General features: G+C 38.8%; 2 protein-coding genes across 2 annotated transcripts; both read right to left on the reverse strand.

The window, feature by feature from the left end:
• Nucleotides 1-4,538: 4,538 nt before the first annotated feature.
• Nucleotides 4,539-12,338, reverse strand: LOC131972027 (solute carrier family 26 member 9-like). Its single transcript, XM_059333758.1, has 20 exons — nt 12,214-12,338; nt 11,858-11,997; nt 10,800-10,910; nt 10,472-10,647; nt 10,204-10,368; nt 9,965-10,117; nt 9,776-9,858; nt 9,522-9,669; nt 9,338-9,451; nt 9,125-9,202; nt 7,793-7,888; nt 7,595-7,701; nt 7,420-7,489; nt 7,247-7,339; nt 7,018-7,158; nt 6,641-6,883; nt 5,946-6,000; nt 5,523-5,659; nt 4,709-4,768; nt 4,539-4,601 (listed from the first exon to the last, which is right to left on the reverse strand). Exons 1-20 carry the CDS (start codon nt 12,336-12,338, stop codon nt 4,590-4,592), a joined length of 2,307 nt encoding a protein of 768 aa, XP_059189741.1. The 3' UTR covers nt 4,539-4,589.
• Nucleotides 12,339-13,419: 1,081 nt separating this feature from the next.
• On the reverse strand, nt 13,420-17,003 carry slc48a1a (solute carrier family 48 member 1a). Its single transcript, XM_059334177.1, has 3 exons — nt 16,343-17,003; nt 15,160-15,327; nt 13,420-15,037 (listed from the first exon to the last, which is right to left on the reverse strand). The coding sequence occupies exons 1-3, from the start codon at nt 16,470-16,472 to the stop codon at nt 14,901-14,903; spliced, it is 435 nt and encodes a 144-aa protein (XP_059190160.1). The 5' UTR covers nt 16,473-17,003; the 3' UTR covers nt 13,420-14,900.
• Nucleotides 17,004-17,539: the final 536 nt, after the last annotated feature.

Raw genomic sequence — 17,539 nt, forward strand, 5'->3', positions numbered from 1 at the left:
AGGCGTAACCAGACATTTTTAAACAATCAAAATGTTCAAATAAACTCTCTTGAACTGAAAATACACAGTGAAAGGGTCAAAGTTCTGAGATGTAAAGACAGACAACAACAGACAAGTTCACGGCTATTTGGATGTACACAGTGCCATGGATCCACATTGTTTTGCCACGCACCAAATCAAAAGCTTCTTTATCATCTATTTTCCTCTAAATGGGACCATTATTCTCACAATTAACATTATATTGTCCTGAAGAGGACTTGAAACTAGACATTGAGACTATAATAAGACTAGTGTTGCCACAAGATTTTTTTTCTGGGGTAATAAATCAAGTGAGAAGTAGTCTCATTTTTATATTGAGATAGATAGGACCGGAGATCTTTTGCAACTGACATTTGTGAAACTGTTGGAATTTTGAAAGAATGAAGGCTTAAGGCACTTCTGGGTTGGCTTCACTGCTCTGAGCGGGAGGTTGCTACCTGGTGTAATCATGTGTTCAAACAACACTGTGTCTCACTAAAACATGTCTACGGACTGGGTTGCTGTAGTTATAACCAAGCTGTATATTCATAGCTTTATTGACATCGTTTCAGGGTCGATGGAGATCCTATCAAATGGATTAAAGACTTTGAGAAAAACCCAAAGCAACATGAAAAGCCAATACCTCCTGAAATGATTTTTCACACACATCTACAACAGCAAGAATCATGAGCTCTCACCATATTGCATCAAAGCTTTTCCTCCTTTGTGTCCTTCTTGGCCCATCATGCAAGATTCTCAAAATTAATGAAGTAATTGTGCACAAGCTATCAAATTATGATTGTGTAATAACACTCACAACACCCCTGATGACATGTTGCAAAGCATCATGTGGCTTCCTCCCATGCTGCAGTGTTCTAATGAGTTCCCTTAGCGTTGCCCCACACTGCGTTGTTTTGCATTGTCTTGTCTAATTTCCCCGCTGATACTGAACGGCTCAGTAAGGTGCAAGTATCTGTAGTCATCACACTGCGGTTTTATCTAATAAGAAGACAGGAGAGCAAACAGTACCTGCCGCTCGGTTTAATGAGTTGATGGGATGATAAAACACCTCGCTGATGACACTCACTTGCATATCTGTCCAACACGATAGCTGCAAATCTATCTTTGTCTTGATGGCATGTTCAGAGGGGAAGGTCAAATTTGTTTATCTTTCTAAAGCTTATCTTCTTGTGCCAGCTTCGGGTTGTGATACTGTTTATGAAATTTCAAATTAATTCCTTCCTTCCTTTCCCGCACATAAAAAATACACCTCGGGGCTTTTCTGCAGCTTTAATTTCAAACTTTATCATTCCATAAAAGGTCAGTGGTTTTTTTTTTTTTATAATTAATACATGTGATTACTTTGAATGCAATAATACTACCGTGAAATGAAAGAACTCATTACACTAGGAAGCTGCAAAATAGAAAAACAGAAATGGCAAGCAGGTTGAGCAGTATTTTCATCAGACATGGGGTTGTGGCTTAATTTAACTATAAATGATTAACCATCCTACATTCAGGCAGACTCAATAATTTTACGCCTTAATTAATCACCAGAGAATGTTCCATTGTTGCTGCATTTAATTGCTGGTGAACTACTGGAATGAGACAATGCACAACAATAATTAATTTCAGCTATCAGTGGTCAGATTTGCCCTCAGCAGCTTTGTAAACAAACCCTGTCCAAAGACAATTTGCTGACATTGCACAATCAAGATTTATGATTCCCTGGCTGCAAACTGGTTTGTTAATTAAACGAAATAGATCCCGAAACATAGGTCTACTAAATGTGTATGCAAAGCATCAACTGCTATCGCTTGATTAATGTCAAACAGCAATTATTTAAATTTCCAGAAATGGTTTTGGTTGTTCTGTCACCATGTCTCTTTCAAGCCCACAGCCCATTTAAGTAGCTGTCTTCTAATAAAATTTTGCTTCCTGGCTCTTTATTAATGCGCTCCAAATTTAAATCTTGATTCAGAAAGGTCAAAGCTGAATATTTTCTCAGGGCCAGCTCTTCATGAAAGCAGGAGAGCACTAAATGACAAGATCCCATGACTCAACGAGGAGATACCCTCTGACACCATGCAATTAGTCTTAATACTATGAAACCACTGGGCGTGTAAACAAATTTAATACATAAATCTCTCCGTCCCAAATATCTAAAAGGGACCTTGTTAATTAAACCATCATGGTCAATGAATGTGCAAGAAGTGTAAAATTAATTTTTATGTGAACTTGCAATTACAGGGATTGAGAAGTTAGTCCATTGTAACAATATCTCATTTGAAAAAGGATTTGGCTAGAAGCATTTCATAATTCAGTGTAATCATCATTTGACCTCCAGGAGAGGAGTTCTACCTATAGCTTTACTGATAAGAGGTAATTAATATGGCACAGTATCAAGAAGGTCAAATTAAATATATTGAATTTAGATAAATTAAATAGAATAATAGCAATACACCACAACTTCAAAAATAACGAGGGCAGGGGGAGATCAAAAGGCAGAGCAGTAACAAAAGGTGATAGGTGGAGGCATTCAAGGCGCAAATAAATGGTGTAACTGAGGTTAAATCAATCCCTGAAAAGTGCCTGTGAGCAAGGCACTGCAAAACTACAACTACAACAGTAGTTTACCCTGACTGACTAACTTCCATACAACTTACTCATACAACCTGCATCGATGTGTGCAGGAACCTGAATCAGAGACAAACATAAGGTACATGGTACACTGAATACAACATTTTCAGAGATGAATTTGCATGCACATATAAAATAACCAATAATCAATTGCAGATAAAGTGTTAAATGCTAATTATTTATTTTTGTGAAACGAACAAAAAGCATTTGTTTTTACAACAGAAACCTAACTATGCCCTTGGTTTTTTCGTAAAACACTTGATATGATGTTTAAAAGACGTCTTTGAGGGGGTTGGGACTTTTTGATTGGTTGATTGACTCAGTTCACACGTATTCTTCTGAAGAACTTTAAAAGCAATTCCTTTATTGCACTCAATAATAATAAGGTTGAAGCACACATAAAGGTGTCATCTGCATAAAGTTTTGGGTTAATAACATCACTACCAAATTATTCCTATAAATTGAGAATAAATTAGAATCCAATATGGACCCTTGTTGGACATCATTTTGTATAATTAAAAAGCCAGAAATAAAACATCAACTTGGACGATTTATTTTCTAGCTTTTGTTTTTCAAAATTATTCTATTATATAACACATTTTATAGCTGTGGGCAACTCCTCTATTTCTTCTGATCATTGCATTGCCGGACTATAATGTACTTTAGCAATTCTCTCAAAAATCATGCATTTTATTATCCATAGTGACCGTTTTGTATACTTAATTTTGTCATTCTTCCAGTATAAACAAACTTAGTATTAAGTTTAAAACTGGGACAGCTGTGTTTATGAATGACTGGGAAGTGAAAAACAGTCATATTCTCTTTTTGTATACATACAAATTTTTAAAGACAAGAAAGGCAGGACGGAGTGGCAGAGTGGCTCACAACTATTAGACAAACATTGGTCAAATGAATTATTTCAATTTGAATATTTTTGTAAAACAAATAAAATCAAGCCCAAGCAGCAAATGGCCTCTAAAGACAGTCTCAAAACATTGAGGGAGAAAAGACAGAATCATGAGCTGCAGTTGATGATATTTAACACACGTACACACATGTGATGAGAGACTTTTTTCCCAGAGCTCCAAATTAGAGCTGATGGCCAAAGAAACCTTGTAATCACTTGTGGTGCCAATTTGCTGCAGAGAGGAAGGGGAGCAGAGGAGCAGATGTGTGCCAGAATACCTTAGGATAATTTCTTAATAGCTTCATAAATCCATTCATGCATCACAAGAATACCAACACCGCTGTCAGCCTGCTGCGAGGCCAGACACCACACGCCTTTAAGCACCTGCTACACAAACACAAGTTAGTCAGCCCACATATTTCTCTTTGTTACAGTCACTCTACTGATGCTACTGGCGACAATTTGAAGTTATTTTGGTTGTTGTGGCTTTATTCTGCCTGATGGAATATTATGGAAGTCGTGGTCCTTAATTTGCAAGACAACAGAGACACAAAAGTGCTGATGCTATGTATTCCTCCTTTCATTTGTGTTTAGCCTTTCTCAGTGTCTTGTCTCCACAGGGACTTAGCCAGACTGCTCAGCTGGCTATACCACACAGCTGTGGCCATGCACACTCTCAGTTAATTACAGGACCAGTTCTGTATGACTGCGCAGTCAGCAGGTTCACTCCACAGTTACAGTGAGAGGTTGGCAAACTGAGCCTCAGAGTTCCCCTCATTATCTGCTTAGCGTTACTTGTTACTGGGGTCTGTTGTGCTGGTATGTACCACCCCCTGTCAGTGGAGTCAAGTACTGATTACTGTGACAAAGTAAAACATTTTATTTTGATAATTAATAGTCAGCAAAGTGATACAAGACCAAGTACAGAAAGTTTGGCAACAATACATTTCCATAAATCACAGTGACATGCAGATTACTGTCAGCATCTTCAGCATGTTTCTTCTGCTCATCTTCACTGCAGCGATCAAAACATTTCCTGTAAAAGTAAAACTACTCTTAGATGTAGAGTTATGGTTTCATGATCAGTAAAAGAAGGTGAGATTGTCACTTTGTATCAGCCTGTATGGGTTAAACAATGCATACCTGCTCCAGATCCTTCTCCTCATTAACGCTAAAGGAGAGTTCCTGTCTCGCTGTCTCTGCCTGCAACCAACAATGTAAATGCACATGTTCAAAGTCAAACAGGCATCGAGGTAAACACTGAAATTGCTTTGCACCCATTGCGATAATGACACATATTTATATTTGAGGCAAGCTTTAGGTAAAACAACTCTAAAGTGATCTTTGAAGTAATCACAGACTGGATGGTTAAATTACTGTTTACAATCTGTAGTGAACTGTGCACTTTTAAATTATTCAGATTATCCACCAGTTTGTAAAAAGAGATGCTTCATTTCAAAGGGTTTTTGACAGTTAAGACTGGCAGCACATAAGTCCCTTATATTCCCCTCTTCAGTATGTAAGAATGCCATTTTGTTTAACATGGTTCTCCCACATAAAAATGAAAAAAAAGAGAGATAGCCTTCCAGCTGAAGATGATACATGTCCTGTCAGATGCTTAAAGAGTTGCTCTTCCTCATCAGGCAGGAAGAAAAGACACAAATCAGGCACAGAGTATATAAAATGCAGCATGACCTTGGTGTAACTTATAACTTTGTTTGCTGTGCCACTCACAAAAACCTCTGTGATATTTCTGTTTGCCCTCCCTGAACCAGATAAGGTGACAAAAGCCGTGCTAAAAGAGGAATTTCAAACTTAGAAAATAAATCTTGCTTCTCTACTCCTCTTAATCTCCCTATATCCCTCACCTTAGAACCTTTGAACAGCAGGTGTTTGTATGTGATGTTATGAAAAGGACTTGTATGATAAGGGTTTTTTATACAGTCGGGGGGCCTACCTTAGGGGAGGCATGCCTCTCTCCAGAGGTCTGCTGAGCAAACACAATGGCATCGTGGACGGAGAGGAAGAGATTACTGCGGGCAATATTGCCGTCCTCAAAAGCTCCGCCAACCTCCAGTTCTTCATACACCTGGGCTGCGGGCGGCAAGACAAAAAATACCACACAAGGTCTTCAAAAGAGCGAAACAAGTGAGTTTGCCCTGACGTTCATGTGGCACTTAAAGAGAAATAAAAAGCGATATATTTATCATACTGGGAAAAACATGGGAAGTGGAGACTTTTTCTCGCTTACTATTCATTCAGTGTCCTTCACAAAATGTATGGACATAATGTTGCATGAATGACTAGCTTTCTGTTTCCATGCCAACTGTTCAGTAGAGCCAACAAGTGTGAAATGCATTCAAGTCATTTAAGGTTTTACCTTGAACATTAGCCAAGAAGAGTTTAATGCCCAGCATTGTGTAGCTTGAGTTCATCTGTGTGGGAGATAGAGGACAAGAAACTGAACAGCATGAACTTGTTGGAATAACTATCATTGCATACACTCATATAATACATCCCCTCATAAAATGGTTCAGCGAGGAACGCTACAGTTCAGTGTCACTAATCAAAGAACTTTTTCTTACAGAAATTTCCAATATAAGATGTTAACAAAAAATAGGATCTCCAATCTAAATGGCAGAATAGGTCGTTGTCAATACCGTATCGACCCATATGAGTGGTTCATGTTTCACGGTACAACACACACATCATTATACATACACTTCAAGTTCGCTGTTGTAAAAATGGCTGCAGTTTTGTTGAATTAAGGCTACAAAACCACTGATCTAGGTTCAGGGCAAAAAAACTTCCCGGTAAGGTGATATAAAAGACAATTTAAAAAGTAAATAAATGTACGTAAATGCCAGAAGTAAAGTAGTGACGTACAAAATGTGAGTTCAGCGATGTTTAAATCACATTGTTTACTTTTGTTTTCACATGGGGCACGATCCCCGTTTTCTTGGGCAAAAGTATTTTTTTGAGGGGAGATTTATCTAATTTTTTATGTTCCAGGGATCTCAGAATTACATACTGCACCTTTCAGAATGAACCTAGTGTCGTAAACAAGCTTCTAACCTTCATCAATACTTTGATTCCCATCAGGTCTATGAAGCAGACCCCTGCCAAGTCGAGGATGAGGGTGTGGAAGGGCATGGGCTGGGACTCCAGTTTGGGACTGGGCGGCTCTTGGTCAGGCGCCTGCTCACCCGGCTCAATGTCACTACAGTGGAAGTTGACATAGCTGGTGGGAGGTTCGGGTTTGTTGGCACTGCCATCGTTCATATCAAAGTCATTTTGCAGTTCAAGCTGAGATATGGTCTAGATTCAGAGGAAATAAATAGAGAAAGGTGCACAGGAAAGGTCATTGGTTGTATTTTTAGAAAATCTTTCTAATTTTTAACTCAATGGGAGCAGCAAGATCAAACATGGATTAAATATATACTTGATCCCACCTGAGACTTCATGTTAACCAACGAGCTGGGTTTCCTCCTTCGTGTCTCCTTGTCCTTCTTCTCCTCTTTCACTTTTTCCTTCTGCTCTTTCTCTAAGAACTTCCGTCTGGCCAGGATAAGTTTGCCAGGGTCCAGCCCGGTCTAGACACAAACATGTGTACGTAAACACCCACATGCCACATTATTCTAACCTTGAATGACAGAGGAAGAGGTCATTTATTCACTGTACCTTTCTGATGACCCTCTGGCGAAATATTTCAGCATTTGCAAAATAGAGTGGTGAGCAATAGTTGACTATTTTCACACCTGTTACTGATATGACCTGTGGAGTTATTAGAAAAATGAGATGTAATTACTCTTACATTATGTTTTACAACAAAAATACACATTTAGCTTTCATACCTTACTGTACACCTTGGGGTTTTTGTAGATATCTGTATCCTTAATCTGAACCATTGCCGAACCATTACGGCTACGAGAAACACAGTAAAATCATTAATACATACTGTGTGCTGTGCTACATCATCTTTTTTTAATCTTGTTTTAAAGTAGCTTGAATTTCTAGGAGTTTACTCACAACTGTGTCTTGAATATCACTACCAGGATGGAAAACCCCACACCGATAGCAACTCCATAAGGCAAGCTGAGAAAGAATGTGGCCAGAAATGACACAACCCACACACACTGCAAGAGAAATAACAATAGCATAAGATAAAATATGGAAAAACAATACATCATATTGTGCTGCAATATTGCATCCAAGGCTTTGACTTACACAGTCCAATTTACTCTTCTTCCATAAGTAGTAGGGATCAGAGAGCTGCAGGAGTGTATTCTTCAGGTTTACTGCAATCAAGGCTCCAAGGACTGACTGAGAAAAAACAAGATTACATTAATGCCTAGATCTTACCTCTTCTTAAACAGGGACAGTGGATTTATTGAAGTGGGGGATTTATGAGGTACTTGTCCACAGTCTGTGTATTACCCACAGGAGAGGGAGGTCAGCACACCCAAAGTTTGGAGAAGCAGGGAGCAATACATGCAGATGTTAAGCTAAACACCATAAGGATTGGGTTAGCTATTATTTTAGGTACATAAAAAAATCCTTATCACTTTAAGTGTTTGCTACAGGTGCATCTCAATACATTAAAATATCATGGAAAAGTCAATTTCCAGTAGTTCAAGTCAAACAGACTTTTCAGAGGCCAACATCTCCATATTAAACATACTTTTTAAAATTGGTCTTTTGTAATAATAAACTTTTTTTGAGACACTTAATTTTGGGTCTTGATTAAGCCATAATCATTATAATTAGAAGAAATTAAATAAATTAAGACATGAAATGTTTCATTCTGTGTGTAATGGATCTATGTAATGTGTTATTTTCACTTTTTGAATTGAATTACTAACATAAATAAATTTTTCTATGATATTCTAATTTATTGAGATGCACCTGTATTTATAGAATATTTTACAGCTTTACCTTGCCGTTAGACCACCCTGTTCAAGTTACTGAAGCCTTCCTGTGCTCTAGTCAAAGCCACCAGACTCCATTGACAAAAACAATAATTTTACCTCTAAAAACACAGAGTCGCTGGTCCACCATTTCCCTGATCATTTCGTTTATTTGAGTTGTTGTGTGACTTGGCGGATTTACTATAGTCACACATTAACACAAAGAAACTTCATGAGCGTTAGACCAGCAACTCCCATATTCTGCAAGGTAAAATAACTGTTTTTCTGAATGAGGTCTGTCTTTACAAGAGCATAGAATGGCTTCAGTTTCCATTGTGTCAACTTGCCTGACAGCAAGGTAAAGTTGGGAAAATATTCTAAATATAGCTTACACTTAAATGGACTCAGATATTTTTTAGGTGGGCCAATGTCGGTGTCTAAAATAAGTTTTGCTGCTGCCCCCATCCACTGTGGTAAATTACTTAGCTTCGGTGTCTGTACCCCTGCATGCTTCTCTATCCCCTGCAGGTAAAACACTGACTATAGACAAATACCTCATGCAACGCCACTTCAATAAATCTGAACTATACCTTTATATATTTTGTGTTATTTTAAAGTGCTTGTATCATGCTCCTATTGTATGTCCACCTACTTTTGGAAGAGGTTCCAGGAAGGCTCCCAGTGCAAGCATGGTGACCATTACAACCAGCATCACACATAGGCTGGCAAACTGTGAGAGGACAGATGTGCAGTAGTTAGCAATTCGGTGTATTATTTTCTTGTTATCCATGCTATTCAGGATGAAATTGCACTTACAGACAAAACTTCACACAATTGCAGTACGGAAGGGTAACACAGGACTTACTTGTGATGTTCCACCAGCGTTGTCCACAGCCAGAGTTACAGACAGAGCACAGCAGATTACATGGATCTTAAAGAAGGACCCGAGAAAATTGCTGCAGCCAAGAGCCAACATTTCCTGCACAAGAACACGCATAAAGAACATGCAAAAAATTGAGCTAGTAAAATATATACAGTTTTTTTTTTACCTGGTTGGGATCCACATCGTAGCCATGCTTGGCGGCCAGTGTTCTGCCCATAGCCAGGTTGATGACGTACCCGACGATAGCCAGGGAGAAAGCTGTGCTCAACATGTCTTCCCACTGACTCACTGTTGGTAGGATTGGTGCTGGGAATCTGAAAAACAGGGACAAGTAATACATCTAAATTGAAGAGTAAATGTTAATTAATCAAGTTAATTAATGAAGCAACCATTGATGCCAAGTATGCTAATATGCTCTACCCCAAAGGAATTTCTCCCACTATGTCCATGTGGTAGATCTCAGGAAGATGCAGAGGGCCTGAGATGGCTGTGGCCGCCACCACCTGGAATAGGAATCACCATTATCATTCTTATTCTGAATATTTCTCCTAGATCTAAATGCAGTGAAACAAAAATGGAAAAAATTAACTGTTGTGTCCTCAGACTTACAATTATGATCTCCATAGGGATGGGGAAGGGCAGCTTGTGGCGGTAGCGTGCACTCAGCTCCTTCACCACACACAGAACGATGCTGCTGACCAGAGCAAATACTAAAGATGCTATGTTGGTATCATGAAGGCCACGTATAATATCTACGAGAGTCTGTGACAAAGAATTGAAATGACATATCTTATTGGCAAACTATACTACCAAAGTCTTCTTTGACTACAATTTGATCAGTCACTTACATATACAACAGCCAGCGGACCACTATAAGGTGGCACTTTGATGCCAAAGATGTACTTGAGCACTGAGATGAGGATCTGCAATCCTGCAGCCGTCATGAAGCCTCTGACGAAGGACTCTGACAGATAGATGGCTACAAACCCAAACTGCATGAAGCCAAGGCCAATCTACACGGACATAAGAAGATCTCAATGTGTCACTTTTACATTAAACTATATCACACATGTCATTTCTCTCTACTTCAAAGGCTGAGCTTGTAGTCCTGAGTACCTGTATGATTGCAGTGAGACAGGCCAGGGTTCCAGATATTCCCAGGCGAACATCATTCATCAGGGCTGTGTCCACTACTGTAGCATTAATAGTGGCATTGAAGTGACTGAAGTCTGACTCGGGGGCCAGCTGAAGACACACAATGCCCACCATAATGCTGAGGACAGCAAACGTACCTAGACATAGAAAGTAGTGCGTCACATCTATTTTCTTTGTTAAACTGCAAACTAGGCAGTCAGACTGAGCGCAGCTGATCTGCACTGTGCAGCTCTGGCAACTTATCACTGTCATCATGTGAAATCGCAGTAGATAAATCACTCTGATTTACCTGGGACCATCTGGTGGGCAGTTCCCATGAAGAAATACGGGATGAGGGGGAAGAAAGAGGAATAGAGACCATTGACAGGAGGGAGGTTTGCCAGTAGGGCAAATGCCATGCCTGGAAAGAACAGAAACCTTTTCATAATGGTCACATAAATTATGACAACACATATAAATACAGTTACGGCCTTCCCTTTATGCCTCCGTAAACCAGCCAAGTTGCAGTTTACATCCATATCTGTCCAGACTCATATACAGCCGTGACAGCAGGTAATGCTTCAAATACGGAGGTTGCTGCAAAGAAGCTACAAATTCTATCAATAGGTTTCTTCACAAACATCTTCAATCCAGCAGCACAGAAGAACTTTACAATCAGCAGTTTCAAGGTGGGCACCCCGTATTAGTGTCACTTATTTAGTATTCAATCAAGTGTGAAAAAAGGTCACAATCTTCCCTTCTGCTCCTGAGTTATTATGCCATTAAATAATGGCATAATAACTGACCTTTGGGCTTTAAATGGTCATCACTTCATCATTTTATCCTGTTGGACATCTGTGTGAAAGTTTATCATAATTATCTTATGAAGTCTTGTAATGGCAAAAAGTGTTATTTTGTGAGGTCAGAGTGACCTTGATCTTTGATCTCCAAATTGTGCCAAATTTGAATTTCTAAAAAATCCCATAATGCTTTCTTGAGACATTACAATCATGACAATGGGACAGACATGAAATCACAGTGATCTTTAGTAGAGTTTATACAGTAGAAGTCATTCATGAGTTGGAGGGGATGTATATCCGAAACTAATTCCCTCCCGGTGTTAATAAGAAATTGCGTCCGGAGAGAGAATGCAATGCACATCTGGATGAACAAAAAAGGTGCAAGAATGTGTTCCCAAAAGTTATGCACCTGAAAAGTAACCCCAGTAATTTACCTGGAACTATGTGTGGAAAAAAAGCTTTATATTATATACTGTAGCCAATGCTGCTGCAACTATAGCTTCAGTCAATGTGTATTATACAGAGGTGGTTATTATCCAGAGGCATCAGAGAGAGAGTATTGACTGACCTTGGGGAACCTGAATGGTGCCGGCGCTGACCCCGCTGATGACATCACACAGCAGGTTCTCTTTCACTTTGTACTTGGGCAGCCAGCTCAGCACAGGCAGATGTCTGAATAACAAGCGCTTCAGTCTCAGCGCAGAGCATCTGACGGAAACAAACAAGGGAACCTCTTTGAAGAACTCTGGTTTTCTGGTTGTTACTTTGAAAAAGTCCATAACACATGTCTAAACTTTATATTGAGTCATGGTTACAGGGCTCTCCATTGTTTGATCACAACACAAAGCTTGTCAGAGGTAGAGTCTGTGTGATGGGCAGACATGTAGTTCATGTTGACTGTGCAACGAGATTGCAATTCTGTACCTGAAGAGTTTCTTCACTTTCTCTCCAACAGGGAATTGTCGACTCTTCTTGTCAAACTCTCTGTCAAAGTCTGGGAGGTTATATGCCGGCCTGTCAATCACATAACGTGGGCGATCCTGGTGCATGGCTGCAGCCCAGTGAGACACATTAAGACCATAGAGAGTTCTCCTTTGTGTGTGTGTGTGTGTGTGTGTGTGTGTGTGTGTGTGTGTGTGTGTGAAGGTTCAATTTAAGGAATTATATATTCCTAAAGTTAGTCAGGGTAGCATAATCAACATTTTACTTCAACAGCAAGTGTACTTAGTCGATTTTTCACCCTTAAACAAATACAAAATTGAAGGTTTATATTCATACATTTACATTCAGGTGTGGACACAAAAGGCTCTTTAGGATTACACTTCTGTTATTTTACATTTAGGTGGCTCATTTCAAGTGCAAGGCCTTAATCTAACCTTGAGAGATGAAGGATCAGCCAACAAGGAGGTGGACTGCTACAATATTTACTCTACACCAGGTAAATAAAAGCACACGCACAAGATCACTCTCTGCGTCTGAACAGTCTGCTGAATGAATTAAGACAGTATGTGTGAGAAGAAAATCTATATTGATATTTTACAATATGGAGTGAACTTGTGATCAAACAGATGCCATTTCTGGAAAATGCCTAACTTAAAACAAAAAGAATAGTTAATTTAAGGCAAAAGTGCACTTTACTTTGTAAAAAGGTAATGCAGGGTTAAAGCAAAATAATAATAATAATAATAATAATAATAATAATAATAATTACAAAGACAACACCTGTTGAGAATATAGTCCAAATTTTGCACTTGGCAAAATTTTTTGAAATAAATAAAATACATCAGCAAATTATGAGCTGTCCTTTTAGAATTTAACATTTATTTTAACGTCAGTATCTGTGTTAACTAATAGATATTCTGTTTTAGAATACAAGTGTAAAAAATGAAGACAGCGTTGTACCTTATTGTTGAAGAACAGCGTCTGCAGGCATTTGGCTCAGATGTGTGTAACGTCCACTTGTTTGATTACTTATCAAGCTACGCTAAAGACCCTCTCCACCTTCAGGGTGGAGCTTAGAAAGCCTCCACCTTGCAGCTGAATCATTTATTGATTCAGCTGCATTGATTCAGTATTGTTGACTTGTGACAATGCTGCTGTGTCAGTTTAGTATAGAGCAAGGAGACATGATGCAATTAACAACAAATGCAACTTTAATGGGTTCAGTTTTTGTATGCATGTAGCATCCTCACATTCATTCTCTCAATAAAACATGTTATATGGTAAAAGGAAGACAGGAGCAGCTGAAGCTAAACCACTTGACTTACACAAATCATACTAACTGCAAAACAAATGATACATAAATATTTTCAACATTTAAAAGGGTGAGACACTACAGAAGCGTATTGCATTCACTTTAGAAAAAAATGTTGCCCTTTTTGCAAATTATTATGGTACTCATTCAGAAAAATGAAATAAAGGAGAAGAATTTAATTAGAGAAGAGAAGAATTTTTTAATTAATTGCAAAATGATGTCATTAATTGATGAGGATCAAAACTTTCTTCCATAAAACCTTTTTGCAGATTTCTAAATGATCTCATTAATTCAGAAAAAACAGGGCAAATGTTTGTTTCTCAAGTGAATGCATTATGCTTCCGTAAGACAGAGATGACCATGTGTAAAACATGAGTTTTTTCCCCCTCATTGTGTCTGGATTTATGTGCAAAATGGCATCAATATCAAGACTAAAGTGCAATTATTTATCAAATGCATTTGTGTTTTCTCTTCAGAGGAATGTCATAATTTTCCAGTGGACAGAAAAATGTCTCCCCCTGGTGGGACAAAAGATGAAAAGCACAATTTCCACAGGAATGCCTTTTCTTGAGTTCTTTTTCTTTTTAGAAGCAGGGCATCAAGAGAGAAATGAAGAACGCCAACTATCATCTAAAAAAAAGCTGTAAAAGACAATTAAACTATCAGTGATTACATTGAGAAAAAAAATGTTTTCTCAAATTGCTTCACTGACGATGGAGCCACGAGGGAGCCAAGAGACTGACTTGGTGGACACTAAGACATCGACGGTCTACTGATCTGAGCGGTTTAAAAACTGCAACTATGACAAGATCATTTAGGTACAAACATTCAAGCACTCCAACAAACACCAAGCTATTAGCAGAGTGGCTTCAGGTAGGCGGTTTTAGTTTTGGTTCTGAGGATGATTTCAGCTTTGAGAGTACTTTCATTTTCATTTTAACAGCTTATGATTGGATTAAAAGCCTGTTACGGTGGGGATTTCCTTGTATGCATTAGCTGTTTTAAGATTAAAGAATCCCAAGATAAAAATCTGTCTTAAAAACCACAGCAGTTCCCTCCAGAAATGGCCTCAAGCAATTCATTCAAAAGCAGTTCCAGTCTTAAGAAGTTTAGACTTATGACTTCTTACAGGAATATAATATCTGGGTCATTAAAAGTAGGAGAACAGGTTAACAATACAAATACAGAGCTTGTTAAGCAAGAGCAACAAGTGCAACTGCATGTGGTAGAAGTCAGATGACTTCTTAATCTAGCCATGTCTGCTTTCCTCCGCTTTGTTACAAAAGCTTTCTGACCAGCTCCTGCTGGCAGCGTAAAACCCCTCAAAGTCCATCACAGACTATAAAATCAGTAATGACTAGAAATCACTGAGGATGCTGATGTCTGCAAACTCCTGGCGGTATCTGTAGGAGTATAAGGCCAAGAGAAAGGACCATTTGAGAGTCAGGAAGCTCCACACACAGGACAGATAGAGGCTCCTCGGGTCAGTAGGAGCTGCACGACAGAAAAAGCAGATAAATCAGACTTATTATCAATCAATTAGTTAGTTTTCTTCTAATTTTGTATGATACTGAACATTATTCATTATAAACTAGGAACATGAGCGAGAGGATTACATTGCTTCTGTGTGATGGCGAGAGTTAGGAAGGTGACGAAGGCGCCCACTGCCAAAGCTGAGAAGAGAACACCAACAGCAATGAAGAACTTGAGGCCTTTGAGCCAGGTGCGCCAGAAGTCCTGCAGGTACATGATGTGTGTGACCAGACACCAGAGCGCCAAAACTCCTGTTGAAAGAAAGAAACACACACACACACACTTAAAAACAAGGCCTACACATCAAAGAGTCTATAACCAAATAACTGAAGCATCATATAAAAAAATCCAACATATACTGCAATTATCTTAATGCATTTATATCAATACTAGTTGATTTGTGATCTTGTTAGAAATTCCTATTTAGATTAAAGCTTTTAGATCCCCCCCAAGATCTCCAAATGTCAGTTCCTCCTCAAAATCCAATATCAGTCAGGCTACAATGCAGGTGGAGGTCCACAAGCTCCAATTTGTGGCACTCATTGTTTTTGGGTGAAGGACTGAAAGCTTAGGAGATGCTGAAGAAAGGGATCAGCTACAAATCTGGTCATATGCACAAGTGTGACCCACATTAGAGGATTTAGCTGGCTAACAAAAATCAATTCAAACAAACACTAGCAGCAAATAAAGTGTTAAGATTTCAGTGATAAGAGTGACAGAATATAGAAACGTCCTTTTAACCCTCTGGGACTTCTTCATGACGTCATGAGGTATAAATGAAGCAGCATGGTGCCCTGCTGTCAGCTTTCTCCTAAAGTTTTGGCTTTTCCACAAGTTTCCATGTCCAATTTAACTCTTTTTCAGCGAGGGCAAAAAAAAATCACCATGACCAAGTGTAACATGATTTTACTTTTTTTTGCAGAGATCTTTCCAGAGATCACATTTTTAATGCAATCTTTTGTGTTTACTGGGTTTTTTTTTTGTGTGTGTTTATTGTGTGGTTTTTTCTGTTTCTAAATGTTGATCCAGTAAGTCTGACAAAAATAATAATGAGGTGAGGTTGAGCTGAAATTATTCAAGTTGCATATACAGGCAGAATAAATAAAAAAAAGATCAACAAAATAGCCCCAAACTCCAAAGGGTTAAAGTGGGATGATGTGTGATTGTGCAGGCATCGTACACGGATTAGACAGTTAAATGATATGAGAAGAGACAATCACAGCGAGATTTACCATCATAGTTTAAGCTAAAAGAGTGTAAACATACCTGACAGGCCTCCCATGGCCGCCGTCCATGGCTGTTTGTATGCTATATTCCAGGCGAGGAAAGCAGAAAGTCCCACCACAGTGCCAAAGGTAGCATATCCTATGCTAATGTAAATCCTGCTGACTCCCATTGTAAAATACAGCTGCTGCCACCCAGATGTTTAGAACTAGCGTAAGAATTATAGGCGTATTTTCCTCTAAAAACAGCCCTGCGTTAAGCTACATCAACAGCTTACCGCCACATTATGTAATATCATAGACACTAACGGTAGGGAAACGACTACAATCACCCGTCACTGTTAGCTAAATTAGCTTAAGAAAAAGGCTAAATAAAAGCAAGTTCGCGTGCCTGGTACGACAAGGAAACTCCGAGGACACAATTCAAGATTTAAAGCTAACAGGGAGTAACAAAATACCAACACAAGTGTTTATCGGATGTGCACCACAAAGATGACACGCTATGACCGAGAAAACAACACCACAGTCGATCCCCTCTTCATCCGATGCCGTAAAATGTCGATTAGGAATACATTTTTCGGTTTAAATGGTTTGTACATGTACACTTCAGTGCTGTAGAGCACTCTATGCACTCTAACTGGCGTTTCCGTTTTGAAAAAACATTCTGTTCGGGTGTGTTTTTAACGATTTGAAGCAAAGTTATCCATCACATCTACAGTAGAATATCTTTGCACCGAGGAAACCCCCGGCTCACCGACACAGCGCCCCTAGTGGAGCAAAGAGAAACAGCTATTATTTTCTTCTTCTTCTTCTTCTTTAAACAGCTATTTTCTGGTGCTCAAACTATTACAATATTAATTCTCTGGAGTCACCAAAAGCGCCAAAGCATGATTTCTTCATCACACCCAGACGTGAAAACAAAGCAGCGTGGAGCCCTACTGTAAATTTACCTCTAAAGTTCTGGCTGTAAACTCCATGAGGCCAGTTTCAGTTTGATGATGATATACCAAGTAAAACTGGAGACAAGGTCAAATATATTTTGTATAAAATTATAGAACTGGATGTAACCCTCTTATATGTTATCTTTGCAACCTTTGTTCACACATGATAATGTTTTGAAAGTAAAAAAATATATTCAAAATCACATTTTATGTTGGACTAAAGGACCAAAAAAGACACAAAATGACCACAAAAAACCCCACACAGAAGACACAAAATGAATAAAAAAGACATAAAATAA

The sequence above is a fragment of the Centropristis striata genome, chromosome 5, assembly GCF_030273125.1.
Source record: "Centropristis striata isolate RG_2023a ecotype Rhode Island chromosome 5, C.striata_1.0, whole genome shotgun sequence".
Classification (NCBI taxonomy): domain Eukaryota; kingdom Metazoa; phylum Chordata; class Actinopteri; order Perciformes; family Serranidae; genus Centropristis; species Centropristis striata.

Coding starts and splice junctions, on each gene's coding strand:
- LOC131972027 (XM_059333758.1), bottom strand. CDS start 12,338: ATGCACCAGGATCGCCCACGTTATGTGATTGACAGGCCGGCATATAAC. Junction 10,911..11,857: donor CACCATTCAGGTTCCCCAAG/GTCAGTCAATAC, acceptor TGTTCTTTCCAG/GCATGGCATTTGCCCTACTG. Junction 7,889..9,124: donor TCCTGGAACCTCTTCCAAAA/GTAGGTGGACAT, acceptor GTTTTTTCTCAG/TCAGTCCTTGGAGCCTTGAT.
- slc48a1a (XM_059334177.1), bottom strand. CDS start 16,472: ATGGGAGTCAGCAGGATTTACATTAGCATAGGATATGCTACCTTTGGC. Junction 15,328..16,342: donor GGCCATGGGAGGCCTGTCAG/GTATGTTTACAC, acceptor TTCTTTCAACAG/GAGTTTTGGCGCTCTGGTGT. Junction 15,038..15,159: donor CGCCATCACACAGAAGCAAT/GTAATCCTCTCG, acceptor TCTGTCGTGCAG/CTCCTACTGACCCGAGGAGC.